The sequence below is a fragment of the Triticum dicoccoides genome, chromosome 6B (genome assembly GCF_002162155.2).
Source record: "Triticum dicoccoides isolate Atlit2015 ecotype Zavitan chromosome 6B, WEW_v2.0, whole genome shotgun sequence".
Lineage (NCBI taxonomy): Eukaryota > Viridiplantae > Streptophyta > Magnoliopsida > Poales > Poaceae > Triticum > Triticum dicoccoides.
Genome location: NC_041391.1, coordinates 365844091 through 365860259, shown reverse-complemented (window position 1 = coordinate 365860259; position 16169 = coordinate 365844091). Strand labels below are relative to the sequence as shown.

General features: G+C 46.2%; 1 protein-coding gene across 3 annotated transcripts in view; it reads left to right on the top strand.

Moving 5' to 3' along the window:
* The window catches only part of LOC119323242 (transcription factor E2FA-like), a 12118-nt gene extending 5949 nt beyond the window's left edge, over positions 1-6169 (top strand). Inside the window, exons 4-14 of one of the 3 annotated variants that reach the window (XM_037596845.1) lie at positions 3602-3687; positions 3767-3855; positions 3955-4006; positions 4163-4188; positions 4287-4337; positions 4407-4455; positions 4578-4643; positions 4733-4809; positions 4885-5113; positions 5468-5534; positions 5648-6169. In XM_037596845.1, coding sequence (XP_037452742.1) covers positions 3602-3687; positions 3767-3855; positions 3955-4006; positions 4163-4188; positions 4287-4337; positions 4407-4455; positions 4578-4643; positions 4733-4809; positions 4885-5113; positions 5468-5534; positions 5648-5751 — 896 coding nt within the window. In that variant the 3' untranslated portion in view covers positions 5752-6169. Of the gene's footprint in view, positions 1-3601; positions 3688-3766; positions 3856-3954; positions 4007-4135; positions 4189-4286; positions 4338-4406; positions 4456-4577; positions 4644-4732; positions 4810-4884; positions 5114-5467; positions 5535-5647 lie in introns of all 3 variants that reach the window. The other 2 variants (XM_037596844.1, XM_037596843.1) reach the window with 2 other exon arrangements.
* Positions 6170-16169: the final 10000 nt, after the last annotated feature.

The following is a 16169-nucleotide window of genomic DNA, read 5'->3' as shown; positions in this document are numbered from 1 at the left end:
CAAAGCGTATGCAATAGCATTGCATTTGAAGAAGTGTAATACTAAAAAAATGACAATCCAAATCCGCGTCTTGAGAGTGTCGTCGTAGCATGAGGAGTCTTCAAAACCCGTCGAGTCGCCAAAGGGGATAACGAAGATATGGCACATTAGAGGAAGACACCACATCGATAGAAGATACAAGATAAGTATCAAGAGAAGATGGGTTGTCGAAAGAAGATGACACATCAAAAGAATGAAGCATTGCTTAAAGAATCATGGCCCATGAAAACCGACGGCGAAAGAAGCTCGGTGACAAGAGAATGGGCTTAGATCAACAATGCAAAGAGAGCCCACAAAAATCCTATACAGGGGACAATGACTAGAAAAAGGCTGACGGACATAGGTATGGTGGACTCACATGACATGAGAAAACACAAAATATCAACGGATTTGGTGGACGCAACAAAAATTATAGAAAACTAGGAAGCTAAAAAGCACACATGAACTAGATATGATGGCAGCGAAAGAAAAAATCATGGTGCCGAGGGCCAAGACCAAGCAGAGCTCCCGTGTTGTGCTTCTGACTGTGAAGAGGGCCAAGCAGAGCTCCCGTGTTGTGCTCCTAACTGTGAAGAGGGTGGTCTCTCTGAGCTAGAATAGTTAACAGCAAGACCGACAGAGCCTGGTAAAGAAGAATCCGAAGCTGCAAGTAGACACTTAAGTCGCACAATATCCTGCTCAGTCAGGGACACTGCTGAAGGGGTCGGAATAGAAGCACAAGTCCTTGAAGAAGATATGTGCCCCTGGCGCATGTGCCGCTTCTTCAGAAAGCACTCAGACTCGGGATGCCGGATGACCATCCTTGTTGTAGTAGCCGCACTGAGAATGAGAGCGGCCCTCACCACTAGGAGAAGTGGGCAAGAGTGGCAGAGCACTGGAGCGTGAAAGGGGCGGTGCAGAGGCTGGGCGGGTGGCTGACTGGAATTGGGCAGACGCCATGCGTGGCTGGAGACGTGCAGCCGAGGCGACCAAAAGGAGATGAGTAGTGCAGGCCCGCAAGACAGTACAACATACGTCGAGTAGCTTTGGCCGGAACCTGGCGGACCAGCGCTAAGGAGAAGCCGTAGGCCTGCAGTAGCCGTCCGGAGAGAGGATCAGCGTCGGCCGATGCAAAATTGGATCGGGACAGAGAATGGAAAAAAAATCCAATCGAGAGGACGAATTGCGGCGTCCGGAGACCTAAACCTAGGCTCTAATACCATGTTAGGAAAGCAACTTATCTTTATTGAAGGCCCAAGGGGCATATATATATTACACATGACTTGAGGTGTAAGGAAACTAAACATAGACTAATGAGGGCTCCTGGACCAATACTAATACTCCTTAACGGGAGGAGGGACCACGTGACATGGGTGCTGTGGAGGTGAAAGGATACGTGAAAACGATGAAAGTCCCAAAAAATGGGCCCAAACTTTCGGAGCCAGTCGACACCAAGAATGGTGTTGAAGCTGCCGAGCAGAATGGTGAAACAGTCGTTGCGGAATGTCAAGCCTTCAATATGCAGTGGAATGTCATAGGCAGAGTCCTGAACCGGCGACCTGATCACCGTTGGCCACCATCATACGGAGGACGGGGTCTGCCTCGGGAGTAAGGCTGGTAGGCAGTAGGGCACTAGAGTCGATCAAGTTGTGTCTCAAGCCTATCTAGCAAGGCAGTGAATGTCGTGTCCTTGATGTAGACACGCAACTGCATTATGCCCATCGTGTGAAGGCTCCAAAGGCCGGTGATGGCACGAGACCGGGGGGTGGGGGGCTTTTGATCCATCCTTGTCGCAAAGGTCATGTGGAGCGAAGTCGTCAACCTCGATGAAGAAAAGCTTGGCGCACCGGTGGCCCGGGACATAAGGCTCATCACAGTTGTAGCAGATGTCTCACGACGCCGTTCGGCAAACTCGGCTGGAGTGAGATGGAGAAGTGCTGGTGGTGCCGGGGTAGCTGATGCCGGAGTTGGGGCAGGGGCAATACAAGGCGTGGAAGACCGGGCACTAGGTGCAAGGTGCCGCTACACGAGTCCAAGGAGGCTGTGACTGTGGCGCCGAAGAAGGCGCACGATGGTGCTGCTCATTCGCCTTGGCGAAGGCAATAGCGGAGTGGAGGTCAGTGGCCGCTGAAGCTTGCCGTCTTGGCAAAGGCCCTCAGGCAACCTTGTGGTGTGCTGGAACTACTGCTGGGCTGGCAAAAAAAGCTCACTGTTACGGCAGAGAAGTGCCATGAACTTGCTGCTGTAGTCAACAACCGAGTGGGTGATGATAGGCGGGCAAATGCGTGAACAGATGGCCCGAACTTGAGGTGGCAAGCCTCCTTGAACCGCTCCCATGTTGGCATGCCATAGTCACGCTCCAACTACAAGCACCAAAATTTAGCGTCGCCCTGCTGTTTTAACTTTGTCAACCTCGTGTGTGCGCTGACCCTAGAAAAGTTGGTCGCACCGGTTGAGCCAAGAGCCAACTGAGGGGGTCGATGGAGCCATCATACGTGGGGAAATCCAGTTTGTGGAAGCGAGGACCGAACTAGAGCCAGAGCCAACATGAGTATAAGGGTATGGTGGGACGGAAGTTAGAGGCGAGGCATTGTTTTGTAGGCTGCGTGGAGGGCGGCTTCCAGCCATGAAAGGGGTTGCTGCTGGTAGGTTGAGGGATGAACATGGTACTGTGGTGGCAGCAGCTGGTGGTACGCGGGATAAGCGGTGTGGCTTGGGTTGGGGCACAGGCTGGTAGGAGGTCTGGTGGGCGGCTGGGAGGTGGATTGAAGCAATCTGGGTGGAGGTGGTGGGTGGGCAGGACGTGCCTCATGGTGGCTGAGAGCGTGCAGTGAAGTCGGTGCTGGTCTGGCCTGCGGGTGTGCCAGAGAAGACCCTGCCATCGCCAGGCCCTGCACTGGGGTAGAGACAGGCTTCCCAAAGAATCCACTGTAGCCACCAGAGCTGAGGAAAGCGAGTGCTTGATCCTCCATGCGGTGGGCCACAAAAGCTTTGAGTTGATCAGAGATTTCTGTGATCTGGGCTACGGCGTCGGCGTTGAGGATCTCGTCCCCAGGTATCTTAAATGTATCTAATACTCCCTCCGTCCCAAAATATAAGAACGTTTTTTACACTATACTAGTGTCCAAAACGTTCTTATATTTTGGGACAGAGGGAGTACCAAAATTGGAAGAAATCAAATTTATAATTACTCTAGGCAGCTATGGTAAAGAAAATACTCTGAATTGACTTGCTTTATCCACCGGATTAAGTCCCTTCTTATAGGTGAACTAACTTGGCCATCAAGCCAAAACCAAACTGATTACAATCTGGACTCTCTCTCTATCTATCTAAACGGACTCTGAAGCTTTTAACTACTTAAATTCTGACTCAAACTGAAGGCTAAGGGAAACCGAGTCTCCCTGCTACTTACGCTTCCTATGGTGGCTCCTTTGTTGTATTGTTGTGGGCCCTACGGCTATAAGTCTGACCCCACATTCATATGTACCTTGCAGACTTGGATCTTCCAGGATTTGGTTACATCTTAATTTGTGTTCCATGTTACTGTGCACTGTTACTTATATCTATCCTGATCCATCTTCAGGACTTCTGACAAAGAAGTTCATCAATTTGCTGAAGCAAGCTGAGGATGGCATTCTAGATTTGAATAATGCTGCAGAAACACTAGAGGTTACACACTGTTATCACTGCAGCTGATACTTAATTGCTTCCAATTGGTACAAATTTCACATATTTTTCTACTATTCAGGTTCAAAAGCGACGCATATATGACATCACAAATGTCCTCGAAGGAATTGGTCTTATAGAAAAGACACTTAAAAACAGAATTCGTTGGAAGTAATGCTATTTTCCTTTCTTGAACTTGTCTTCCTTTATTTAGTCTTATTTCTTTACCACTTGGTGTGTTATATAAAGCTAACCCCACATAACATACAGGGGCTTGGATGATTCAGGAGTGGAATTAGATAATGGCCTTTCAGGTTTGCAGGTATCTGTTCATGTGAATTTGTTATTCCTACTGAAATTGACATTAATTCTACGCGCACCTGAATACTTTGTTTGAGATATATTATGATAACGATATCAAAGCTCAGTATTGTATAACCTATTCTTTCAGACAGAAGTTGAAAATCTTAATTTGCAGGAGCAAGCCTTAGATGAGCGTATAAGGTTGGTAGTGTTGCAAACAACAAACTTCAAATTCTGGGCTTCTCTACAAAACATACAATCTGAGCATGATATAACCTGGAATCTTGTTTTTTTTGCAGTGATATGCGCGAAAAGCTAAGGGGGTTAACGGAAGATGAGAACAGTCAAAGGTAATTGTATTTCTTGTGTTGCGTCAATGTTGAATGATGTATAAAACCTGACTTTCATTTGTCCATTAGATGGCTCTATGTGACGGAAGATGATATCAAGGGATTACCCTGCTTTCAGGTCTGCTACTCTACTTACATGGGTGAACAATGTCACACGTTAGTTGTTATCATTTGCAGTTGACTTTACAGTATTTCTACAGCAGTGATTCTGTATGTTAACATGTATTTCGGGCTTTTCAGAATGAAACTCTAATTGCAATAAAAGCTCCTCATGGTACTACACTTGAAGTACCAGATCCTGACGAGGTAGGATTAGTAAAATTAGTGGAGATTTGCACACACAAATGGTTTTGTGAACTGATTAATGACTTCTTATGTATCTGCTCCCTATACAGGCTGGTGATTATCTCCAGAGGAGATACAGAATCGTATTAAGAAGTACCCTGGGTCCAATAGATGTTTACTTAGTTAGGTAATGCTGCATTCCTGTAGTGGAGCTAAATATTTGTACTGAATTTTACCTGATCAGAACCTGTTGTATTTTTAGTCAATTTGACGATGGATTTGAGAATTTGGGTGGTGCTGCAACACCTCCAAGGCATACAAATGTCCCAAAATCTGGACCTTGTGAAGACTTACATGCAACAAACGCTACACAAAGCAGCAAATCAATCAATGTGGAATATAATATTCAGCACAGGCAGAATACTCCACAAGATCCTAGTTCTTCAAATGATTATGGAGGGATGACAAGGATAATCCCGTCAGATGTTAATGTAAGTCCGGTTTTCTCAAGTTTATTTTCGAAAATTTCCCCTGTATCATAAAATTCAAATAAAATGTTACTCCCTCCATCCCAAAATATAAGAACGTTTTTGACACTAGTGTAATATAAGAACGTTTTTGACACTAGTGTAGGGAGTACAACATTATGCATGACTGTACAAACTTTTGTTCTGCTCTTTCTGTTAACCTTTTTTGTTCCGTGAACTCTCACATGCAAATCCTATGTGTAAAACTAACTATTAAGTTTGCAGAAGCATGCAGTAAGTTTTTCTCTATAGTAATACTCTTGTGCAAAGATATCGAAAATGATCATGACGGAACTATAATGCTACTCAATTTTGCAGACTGATGCTGATTACTGGCTCCTAACAGAGGGTGACGTTAGTATTACTGACATGTGGGAAACAGCACGTATCCTTTGTTTGATCATTCATTAAACCTTATTAGGCTATTCACTAATGTTTGAAATATATACATGCTAAGTAGTGATTATTTCAACTTGAAGTTCTTAACATGGAAAATAGCAGAAGTGCAGTGGGACACCGCTGTGTTTTTACCCGAAGATGTTAGCACCCCACATGCACATCATAGACCGCGGATGCAGGTTCCAAGCATGGATCAACCATAAGGTCATGGCGGTGAAAACTTGACATATGGAATTCCTGGAGCGCTGTTTCAGGAAATACTGATTTCAAAATGGAAAGATCAGGGCAGCAAGTTCAGACTGATCACCGTTCTGAATTTGCTGTTTGTTATGGAGACGATTGGTGCCAACTAACTTATCAGTCTGCTGCCTTGTTTGTTCTGGCACCTGTCCTTCAGTTGAAAAGGTGCCCATGTGCATATTGCACCTTGAATTCGGGCTTGCTATGCACATTCGGTATCTGCTTTATTTAATCTCTAACTGAGTATATTTTGCAAGGCAATAGTGGCTCTGTAGCTCTCTTGGGAATTAATACGAATCTTTTTGAGCAAAAACAGTAGGGAAGTCCCCTGTTGTGACTCTTCCATTATATAAATAGAGTTTATACAAAGGGGTAATACAAGTGGAGTTGGGTGAGACAAGGGCATGTCACAAATGATCTAACCAAGTTTGCATGCCCTCCACCAAACTATGTTTAGCTCTCTTTATGATTAAACCAAAATGTTCATTGAAGCTAATGTCACTGAAGCCTAATACCCAGCAATAAGAGCTTCCTAGTAGCACATGATGTCCAATCTGTTTCTAGCTTCAGTAAGCATCTTAAGCAGTTCCAATTCTGGTTGCCATTCAATCTTTAGGGACAACCAGAAGTTTTGACTGAATTCATAGCTGAAGAAGATATGAAGCAAATCTTCATTGGTCTCTTCAGTACACACATGTACTGTCATCAATATGTATGTTTTTTTTTCTGGTTATAAGGTCTCTGGTGTTTAAATTTGTCCTAAATCAGGAGGTAGAAGAAAAATTCCGATTTAAAAGACATGAAGATTTCCATATCCATCTAAATGGAGCTGGGGCTGGTGGTGGGCCTCCAATCATCTCATTATATGCCTTTTTTGTTTTTTTAATATGCCTTTTTGGTGGAATGAGCTTGACAGAACCCTATATCCATGTCAGTGGCGGATCCAGGATTTAAAGATACCTGGGGCGGACTTTTTAAAAGAAACAAAAAATTGAAGCCACGATATAATCAAGTAAGACAATAAAATTAAATTGTCAACTGTGCATTCAGGCAACATGATCAACACAATTAATTATTCAAAATAGTTTCATTCTCAACTCTCAAGAACTAGAGAAAGAAACATAACACAATTTTTTTATGAAGTCTAACTTGGACCCCCGCTTGTTGAATCTTCCATTATTTATCAAAAAATGTCTAATTTTCAAGTCCATTGCAATACATTAAAGATGTAAACAAGCAAATTAATTTAAATCTTAGCACAACATGACACTTGTTCAAACAAAAGATAAGACATGTTTTTGCCACTAAGTTGCCAATGTTGGCTGCTCGATTGTACTCCTCCGTCCCATAATGTTATATTACGGGACGGAGGGAGTAGTTTTGGGCCGACGGCCCCAGAAACATGGTACTCCATTCTCTTTCTCCATCCAGTACTTGGACGGACCTGGTCAACGCCACGGGAAGGCAGAAGTGGAGTGCCATGTCCTGCAATTGGAAACATCAAGCCCAGGCTGCGGATAAAATGTAATGGGCTAATCTCATCTTTCATTGGGCCGCCCATATATGACCCCACGCTGGCGCCGCCCCTAATCCTTGTCATCATAGCTCATAAGGCCATTTAGTAGGTCATTGAGCATGAATTATAATTACATTGTTGAACAACAAAGTAGACATTTGGAGATGGAACATATCATGTATATTTTCCTGGGCTTATATTCTTAGGCTTTGAAGACACAAATCTTGATGCGGAGCATCCCACGATCATCCCCATGCACGTACCTACATCCCCCACGACACCACTTGGGCCTATGACAAGAGCTCGAGCAAAGACTATCGAAGATAAGGTGAACTCGCTCCTCTCTGAACTACCCCTTTCTACACATGAGTCATGGCTACTACCTCAAGCGGAAACATTATGTGTGATCAGGTACTTAGGAGAAGGCCACGGAGCAGCTACATTCAATGGCCAAGACGGCGAGGACACTGAGCGTGAAGGCCAAGAAGAAGAGACGCCGAAGATGACACAGCCACCGGACGACCGGTCGGGACCAGAAGTTCGGCGCCTGAAGCCCAGCCTGCCCAAGTCCCAGCCGGCACATGCTACAGCGAGCGGACGTCCGGCCCGGCCCGGACGACCGGCCTCACCTCCCAGGGAGCGGACGACTGGCCCGCACCGGACGATCGCTAACTGCACACCCGAAGAGAAATTAGCGAAAGTCCAAAGACACCGGACGTCCGGCACCACCATCACATAACAGAATCAGCGGAAGACCGACGACTACTGGACGTCCGGCCGTTCATGAGCCACCGAACGACCGGACCCCAGCGGACGTCAGTTGCCTGTGTGCCCGCAGCCTCGGGCTGATGCCCTTGTACCCCTTCACTTCGGCCCCCATTAGTACTACGACTATAAATAGACCTCTCCCACCTCCTAGCTAAGGTCAGCGTTGTGATAGCTCATTTGTGAGATAGAGCCTCGCTCATCCATCCGGATCTGCTCCTCCGAGAGAGACCATGCCTTTACGGAGAAGATCCTTTTGGATTCAAGGCCCCTAATGGGAAGAACTCAAGACCTCCTCTCGGAGAAGAACCGGTTACCCTATTGATGCGGAGCATCCCACGATCATCCCCATGGACGTGCCTACGTCTCCCACGACACCACTTGAACCTATGACAAGAGCTCGAGCAAAGGCTATCGAAGATAAGGTAAACTCGCTCCTCTCCGAACTCCCACTCCCTACTTATGAGACATGGCTACTACCTCATGCGGAGGCCCTATGTGTGATCAGGTGTTTGGAGGAGAGTCACGGATCAACTACACCTAATGGACAAGACGACGAGGACACCAAGTTCAACGGACAAGAAGAAGGCCCGCTCGAAACTCCCAGTCTTCGGACGACCGACGCCGACCGGACGTCCGACGCTTGGAGGCTCCAAATGACCAGCCAAGTCCCAGCCTTCGCACGCTACAGTGGCCGGATGACTGACGCCGACCGGACGTCCGACACCTCCCAGCGCCCGGACGACCGAGCCTCTCCGGACGACCGACACCACCACACCCAAGCCAAAACATCGGAAGAACGGACGACCGGACGATCGGACAACTGGACGACCGACCCCGACTAGACGACCGACAATCCCTGACCAGAGCCAAAACATCGGACGCCCGACCGACATCGGACGTCCGGACCCTCGTGAGCCTTCGAACGTCCGACGTCTGTGCGTCCGCCCGTGTGTTGGGTCGAAGCCACTTACCCTTTCGTCCTCTTAGACTATAAATAGACCTCTCCACCTCCTAGCTAGGGATAGCGTTGTGATAGCTCATTTGTGAGATAGAGCCTCGCTCATCCATCCGGATCTACTCCATCGCGAGGGACTGACACCTCTTCAGAGAAGATCCACTTGGATTCAAGACCTCCTCTCGGAGAAGACCATCTTCAAGATCTCCTCATGGAGAAGAACCGGTTACCCTATGTATCGTCCCTTGTTGGATTTGGATCTTGTACCCTTTTGTGTTTTGAGGATCTAGCGCATGTGTGACTTTATTCTTGTTGGTTGAGTGTTCTCTCATGTTTTTCCCTCGTTCCCCTCCTCGTGTTCTTCGTGTTCTTGGTAGGTTTCCCCTCCAAATGTGAAAGATCGGCCTCTAGGGTTCTACCCTACATCATCTTGGTATCATGAGCTACATTGATCACGTTTTTGGAACCCCTACCCTTTGTTTTCTAGCTTGATTTTGTTGATTTCGTCCTAAATCCGAAAATCCCCACCAAAAATAGCCCCAATTTTTTTTTTGTGATTTGTTGGTGTGATGAAGTTTTGTTGGATTTGATCCATGGATTTGCTTTGCCACGTGTGGATCTAGATTTCCCCCATCCTCTCCACCATTTCCATCCACAAAATCTCTCGGATTTGACCTCTCCACCATCATCCACCACGAAAATGAGCTGTTCATCCCATGCCCGAAATCGCCCAGGCACCGACGTTCGACCGACACCGGACGTCCGACGACTTCCGGTCGTCCGACCATTCCTGACGAAACTGAATATTTTCAGTTCGGTTTCCCCACCGCTCCACCACCACTCCCGCATATGCACTTGCCTACCACCAAAGCTTTCCGCAACCACCATCGCTCACTCGTTTCACACTCCGACAAGTTTTGACACATTTTGGTGTTTGAGAATTTGAGTAGTGGTTCCTGTGTCCTATTGTGTTTCGGCTATATAGGTACGGTTCGACATCAACATCACCATCGCTCATCATCGCCAAGGACGGTAACCTCGACGACATCTTTGTCATTTCCATGCCATTGCATTGATAACCACATAGCCTTACTTTTGCATTGCTTACTGATGCGGAGCATCCCACGTTCATCCCCATGTACACTCCGACTACTCTCCAAGCCCCAAGAGGACATATGACGAGACCTCAAACATACGCCATTGGACACAAGGTGAATTCACTCCTCTTCGAACCGTCACTTTCCGCATGTGAGACATGTCTACTACCTCATGCATGGGCCTTACATATACTCAGGTACGACCAAGATGACCATGGAGAATCCAAGGACCAAGGCCAAGCATGGAAGAGGAGAAAGAAGAAGAAGAACAGAGCAAGTTAGGACTTGCCCGGATCATCCGGACCCCCAGCCGGATGATCCGGACAAAGCCCGGATGATCCGGGTAATGTGCCCGAAGACACCCGAAGCCTGCTCGACGAAGCCGGATCATCCGGACGGTCGCCCGGATCATCCGGACCCCCGACACTCGGATCATCCAGGCCACCTTCCGGATCATCCGGACCCCGCCTGCGTGCATGACTTGGGCCGAGGCCCGTGTACCCCTTCGCCCCTCACTTACCCCTTCGTGGCTTAGACTATATATAGACCCCCCTCCTCCTAGATAGGGTTAGCATTGGTTTAGCTCATTTGAGATAGAGCTTTGCTCACCATACGGATCTCCTTCTCATGAGAGACCGCGTCCTCTTCGGAGAAGATCCACCTGGATTCAAGACCCCTTTACGGGAAGATCCCTCGTGGATTCAAGACCTCCTCTCGGAGATGAACTACCGCCACTTGTATCGTCCTTTGTTGGATTTGGATCTTGTACCCTTTTGTGTTTCGAGGATCTAGCACATGTGTGACTTTGTTCTTGTTGGTTGAGTGTTCTCTCGTGTTTTCCCCTCGTTCCCCTCCTCGTGTTCTTCGTGTTCTTCGTAGGGATCCGCTCCAAACGTGAGAGATCGGCCTCTAGAATTCTACCCTACGTCATCTTGGTATCATGAGCCATGTTGATCACGTTTTTGGAGCCCCTACCCTTTGTTTTCTAGCTTGATTTTGTTGATTTCGTCCTAAATCCGAAAATCCCCACCAAAAATAGCCCCATTTTTTGTGATTTGTTGGTTTTGATGATGTTTTGTTGATTTTGATCCGTGGATTTTCTTGGTTTCAAGTGGATCTAGCATCCCCCATCTTTTCCCCACGTTCCACCCACAAAATCTCCGCAATTTTTGCCCCGAAATCCTCCAATTTCTGCCAAAAATTCATCCTCGAGAGGAAATCCCGAGCAGTTTGACCTGCCCGGATCATCCAGACCTTCTCCCGGATCATCCGGACACCTCCCGGATCAGCTGGGACCTCTCCCGAACGTCCGGATAACCCACACACCCGAATACTCGTACCGAAGCTGACGAACCCGGATCATCCGGACCAAGTCCGGATCATCCGGACCTCCTCCCGGATGCCCGGCTAACCTTGAAACTGACACGGCTGAAATTTTGTTTTGGTCATAACTAATTCACCCAGAGTCTGTTTTGACGTTCTCTAGCTCGTTTTGAAGCTATTGAAATCCCCCATCCCACAAAAATACCACCAACATCATTTGACTCCATCATATTTTCTGAAATTTGGCAAGTTTGCCTAGGCCCTCCACAATATCATCCGCATTACCACCACCGACTTCCTCAACATAACCCATTTTGATCCCCATTACATATGTGGTTGTTTGAGTTGTGACTTAGTCTCCTAAAGTGTTTCGGCTACTTAGGGACGGTTGCTTCTTCATCAACCACCACCACCATAACTTCCACATAACTTTGCCCACCATACACTTCCGACAACCAAACTTAACCCAATTTTGTTTGAACTTGTTTGAGTTGTGGCTTGTGTCTCCTAAGGTGTTTCGGCTACTTAGGGACGGCAACTTCAACTTTGACACGTGTATAGCCCATCATTCCACTTCCGCATTGCGAGTGCAAACCACCACCGCTCTCTGCTACCACCATTTGACATTTGCCTTTGGAGATTTTGAGTTTGCGGTTTTTCGGTTTCCTAGGGTGTTTCGGCTAACTAGGAACGATGGACATCGGTAACACCGCCTCTCATCATCACCAAGGATGGTAACCTCGACAACACCATTGTACATTCCCCTTGCAATTGCATTGATAACCTCTAGCCCATTTTGCGTTACTTGCCTATCGAGACTAGCCATTTGAGTATTGCCGGCAATGTTACTTGTGCACATTAGTGATGTACACCTTCCATTGCATACATACCATATCATATTGGTATCATCTTGGCATCATATCATCTCTTGTGTCACAAAATTGTTCCCGGATACACAATTGCTATCTTGGTTTGTGCATTGTGGCCACAAAAAAAGAGAGAGAATAAGCTTTTAAGCAAAAAGAGAGAGCAAAGAAGCTTGTAAGCAAGTGCCATAGCATCATCCCACATTGCATAAGATTGTCATATCCGGTCATCTTGGATCATCTTGAGAGAAACACCGGGAACCATACATACATAGCATACTTGGGATAGAAAGTTTATCCATTTTGCATCTTATAGGTTGTGCACAAGTGTCGTATCTGCCTATTAAGCAATCGTGCTAGCGTCTCTCTTGAGTTGTGCAACACGAGCGTTTTTCGTGGATTCCACATTTTGTACTCATTCCTTGGTTGCACGACCCCATTTATCTATCCATGTGTGCGTTTCCGTGTGCCACATATTGCTATTGGTCCATTTGTTTCACTTGCGAATTTGTGAATCTCTTTCAACATTATTGACTCTTGCTAACATTTTGCATCAAATTTTTTGTGCCACTATCCTCAACGAGCTCCACCATAAGCTTTACTTGTGTAGGTGTGTGAACCGACAAGAATTGGTACCAATTGCGCTATTTCCTTGTTACATATTTGAGTGATCATTGATCCATCTTCAACATCGGTCAAGGTACATTTGGTCTAGTTCTTCTCTTTCTCCCACTCATACTTGCTCGAGTCTTGTGATGGATAGGCAAGGCATTTCATCTCCGGTCTTCGACAACCACGACGGCGTGAACAACTACATTACCAAAGCGTCCATGTTCGATCACAACGAAAAATGCAAGGCACACAATCACGATTACGAGAGCGCATTGAGAACATCTCCATCGACATTCGTCACTCCGAAGCAAGGAAAAGGGACTACATCAACAAGAAGCTTTCTGCACAAAAGGAGGAGCAAGATGCAAGGATGGAGGATATTCGGGCCTTAATCAAGTCTACTTCCCTTCATCGTCTTCAAGGCGGCGGTGACCAAGTCGATCATCTTCAGAGCGCCCAAGTGATGCAAGCGCAATTCGTCCACGTCCACATCTACATGGCGACCACCATCATGTTCATGATCCACATCGTCATGAAGGGAAAGTCACCTCCAAGCATCATGTGCACGACGGCGACGAATGCCATCGAGCTCAAGCACGACAACGACATCATCATCATGAATATGCTCCACAAGCGCAAATGCACAAGTCCCAACAAGCCCTACTTCACGCCAAATCGAAGCTTCATGAGCACAAAAGAAGACCGCGAGACGAGCACCACCAAGATGGAGCTACGGCTACCGCCACCACTTTGGCATCTTCGTCTTTGGACGTACGACATCTTCACCTACTTCCCACGAGTACGCCTACAACGACTTCATCAAGTCCAAGGCGATCACCTACAAGCGAGGGTGATACCTCCATCTTCGGAAGCCCCTCAAGGAAGATGTCTGAGCATGGGAAATTCCCTTCGATCATGGAGACGAGCTACGAGGTGCCACATCATATGGGCCTCCCACACCAAGACGGTGACAAGAAGGTCGAGCAAGGGCCATCTCCTTCGACCACGACAATAGGAGTTGAGCATGGAGACATTTGCACCTACATCTCTCTGACATCCACATATGTCGAGATGCCCCAAGTGCCATGTGAGGAGAGCCACTACCACATGAGTGACATGAGTGACTCCACCATACGTGACATTGAGAGCATTTCCTATGAGAGGATGAGTGTGACCACCACTAGCCCCACACATGAGAGCATGCCACACATCTTATGTGAGGTTGAGCGCCATTTGAGTGACTCCACCAACCATATGAGTGAGAGCATCCTTGAGGGAGTGAGTGAGCCACAACACTTAGCGAGTGAGGTAGTTGGCACGACATGTGAGGCCTATGATTTCTAACGACTTAACCTCTACTCCGAGTGTGTTTTCTTTGGTGCTAGGTCTCCTACATGACGACATGCCTATCCTCGACGAGTCCATCCCTCCAATGGAGACAACAATGGCCATGGTGGACGATGATGCACCCCCCACATGGTTCCATCAAGATGAAGATGACAACGATTGGATCTTCAACACCTCACCTACAACACATGAGCGACGCTCCAAAGGTAACATAGGTGATGGTGCTTCTCTTGTCCCACTAGCGGACTACCTTACCAATGATTGCTTGCATTATGTAGATCCACCTATTCCCATGCCTCATGCTAGTGCGACTTCTTCATGTCTTGACCTACCTATTTATGATAAATATGATGATGAGCATGTTGAGTTGCCTAGTTGTGATGCTATGCTCCATAGGATATCATGTGAAAATTCTATTGGTCACATCATGTTTGACAATCCTTTGAACTTGTCATATGCTATGAGTGAGATCTCCCATATTGCATCATTTCAATCTCAACATAGTAACTATGCATGCCACATTAAAATAAATCCCATTTGCACGTATGGCATAGATGACGAGATGATGGTCATTGGCTTTTGTTTTTCTTGTGATGATGTTGCCATGCTTCCTTTACATGATTTGTGCAATTCATCTACTATGTCATGCCATGATCACATAGAACCAAATATGCTTTATTTTGAATGTTGTCAATATTCTCCATGTGATGTTTCTACTAATGCTCATGAGGAGACCCCCATAGTTTCCTCATACATATTAGGAGATTTTGATGCATCTCATACTTTGCATAATTCCCATAATTGCGTGCACCATATGCATTCCATGAATAACAATGCTCTAGATATTTCTCATGATGCATTCCAACCTTTGATTATCCATTATGCCATACATAATAACAAACCTCTCATGATGGATGACATGTTTCTATATCACGCATCCCATTTATTCGAGCATTGGATATTTTGTGCTAACCAACAAAAGCATGTGCGCATCATGATGGATGATGTGTACATATATCACGCACACACAATTTTCCCTTTGCCTTTGTTTTGTGTAGGTACACACATATACTTGTCAACCTCTCAATCCCAAGAGTTGACGAAACGAGCTCTTGAGAGCAACGATGACTTGTGATCCCGTGGACTATCCTTACCACCGTTCCCTTTGCACAAGGACTACACACATCACTTCTACTTGGCTCTCACATGGCTATGGGCTATATATCACTTGTCACCTTATGCCCATAATATCGTGTTCACTTTGCATGTTATGCCTCTTTACATGATTTTGCCATGCAATTGTGACCCTTGCTTGCATCTACCCATGATTCACCATTATTCTACTTCTATGTGTATTTGCATGCTTGGTGGAGATCCTTGTTGCTATTGCCATGTTTACCATGTGCTTCATGCTATTGTTGATTGTTGTGTTGGGAGAGTCATGATGCCCCATTCCTATTTACATATGGCCTCTTGCCAATACATTGATGATATTTTCCTCATATCTTGCTTTCATGCTTGTGATATGTCATGTCCATTATTCATGCCCACTATTTGCACACATGACATGCTTGCTATCATTCCCTCTAGTATGTCGCATCTTCGCACTACTAGCTTGCTTCACTTGATCGCTATGATTGCTTGCTATGTTGCATCACCCATGTTCCACTCTTACTTGCTTTCTTGGGTTGATGACATATATGCTCATGCCTTTCACATGATATATCTTGCTCATTGTCACTTGCCACCATTAGTTGCCTCTCTCATATCCACTTGTATTGAGTGCAACCATACTATGCTTCTTGATCTTGGAGATTTTGATACTTTACTTGTGATGCATGCTTGTTTACTTGAGCCTATTGTATTTGGTTGTTCTTCCATCATATGCCTCCATACT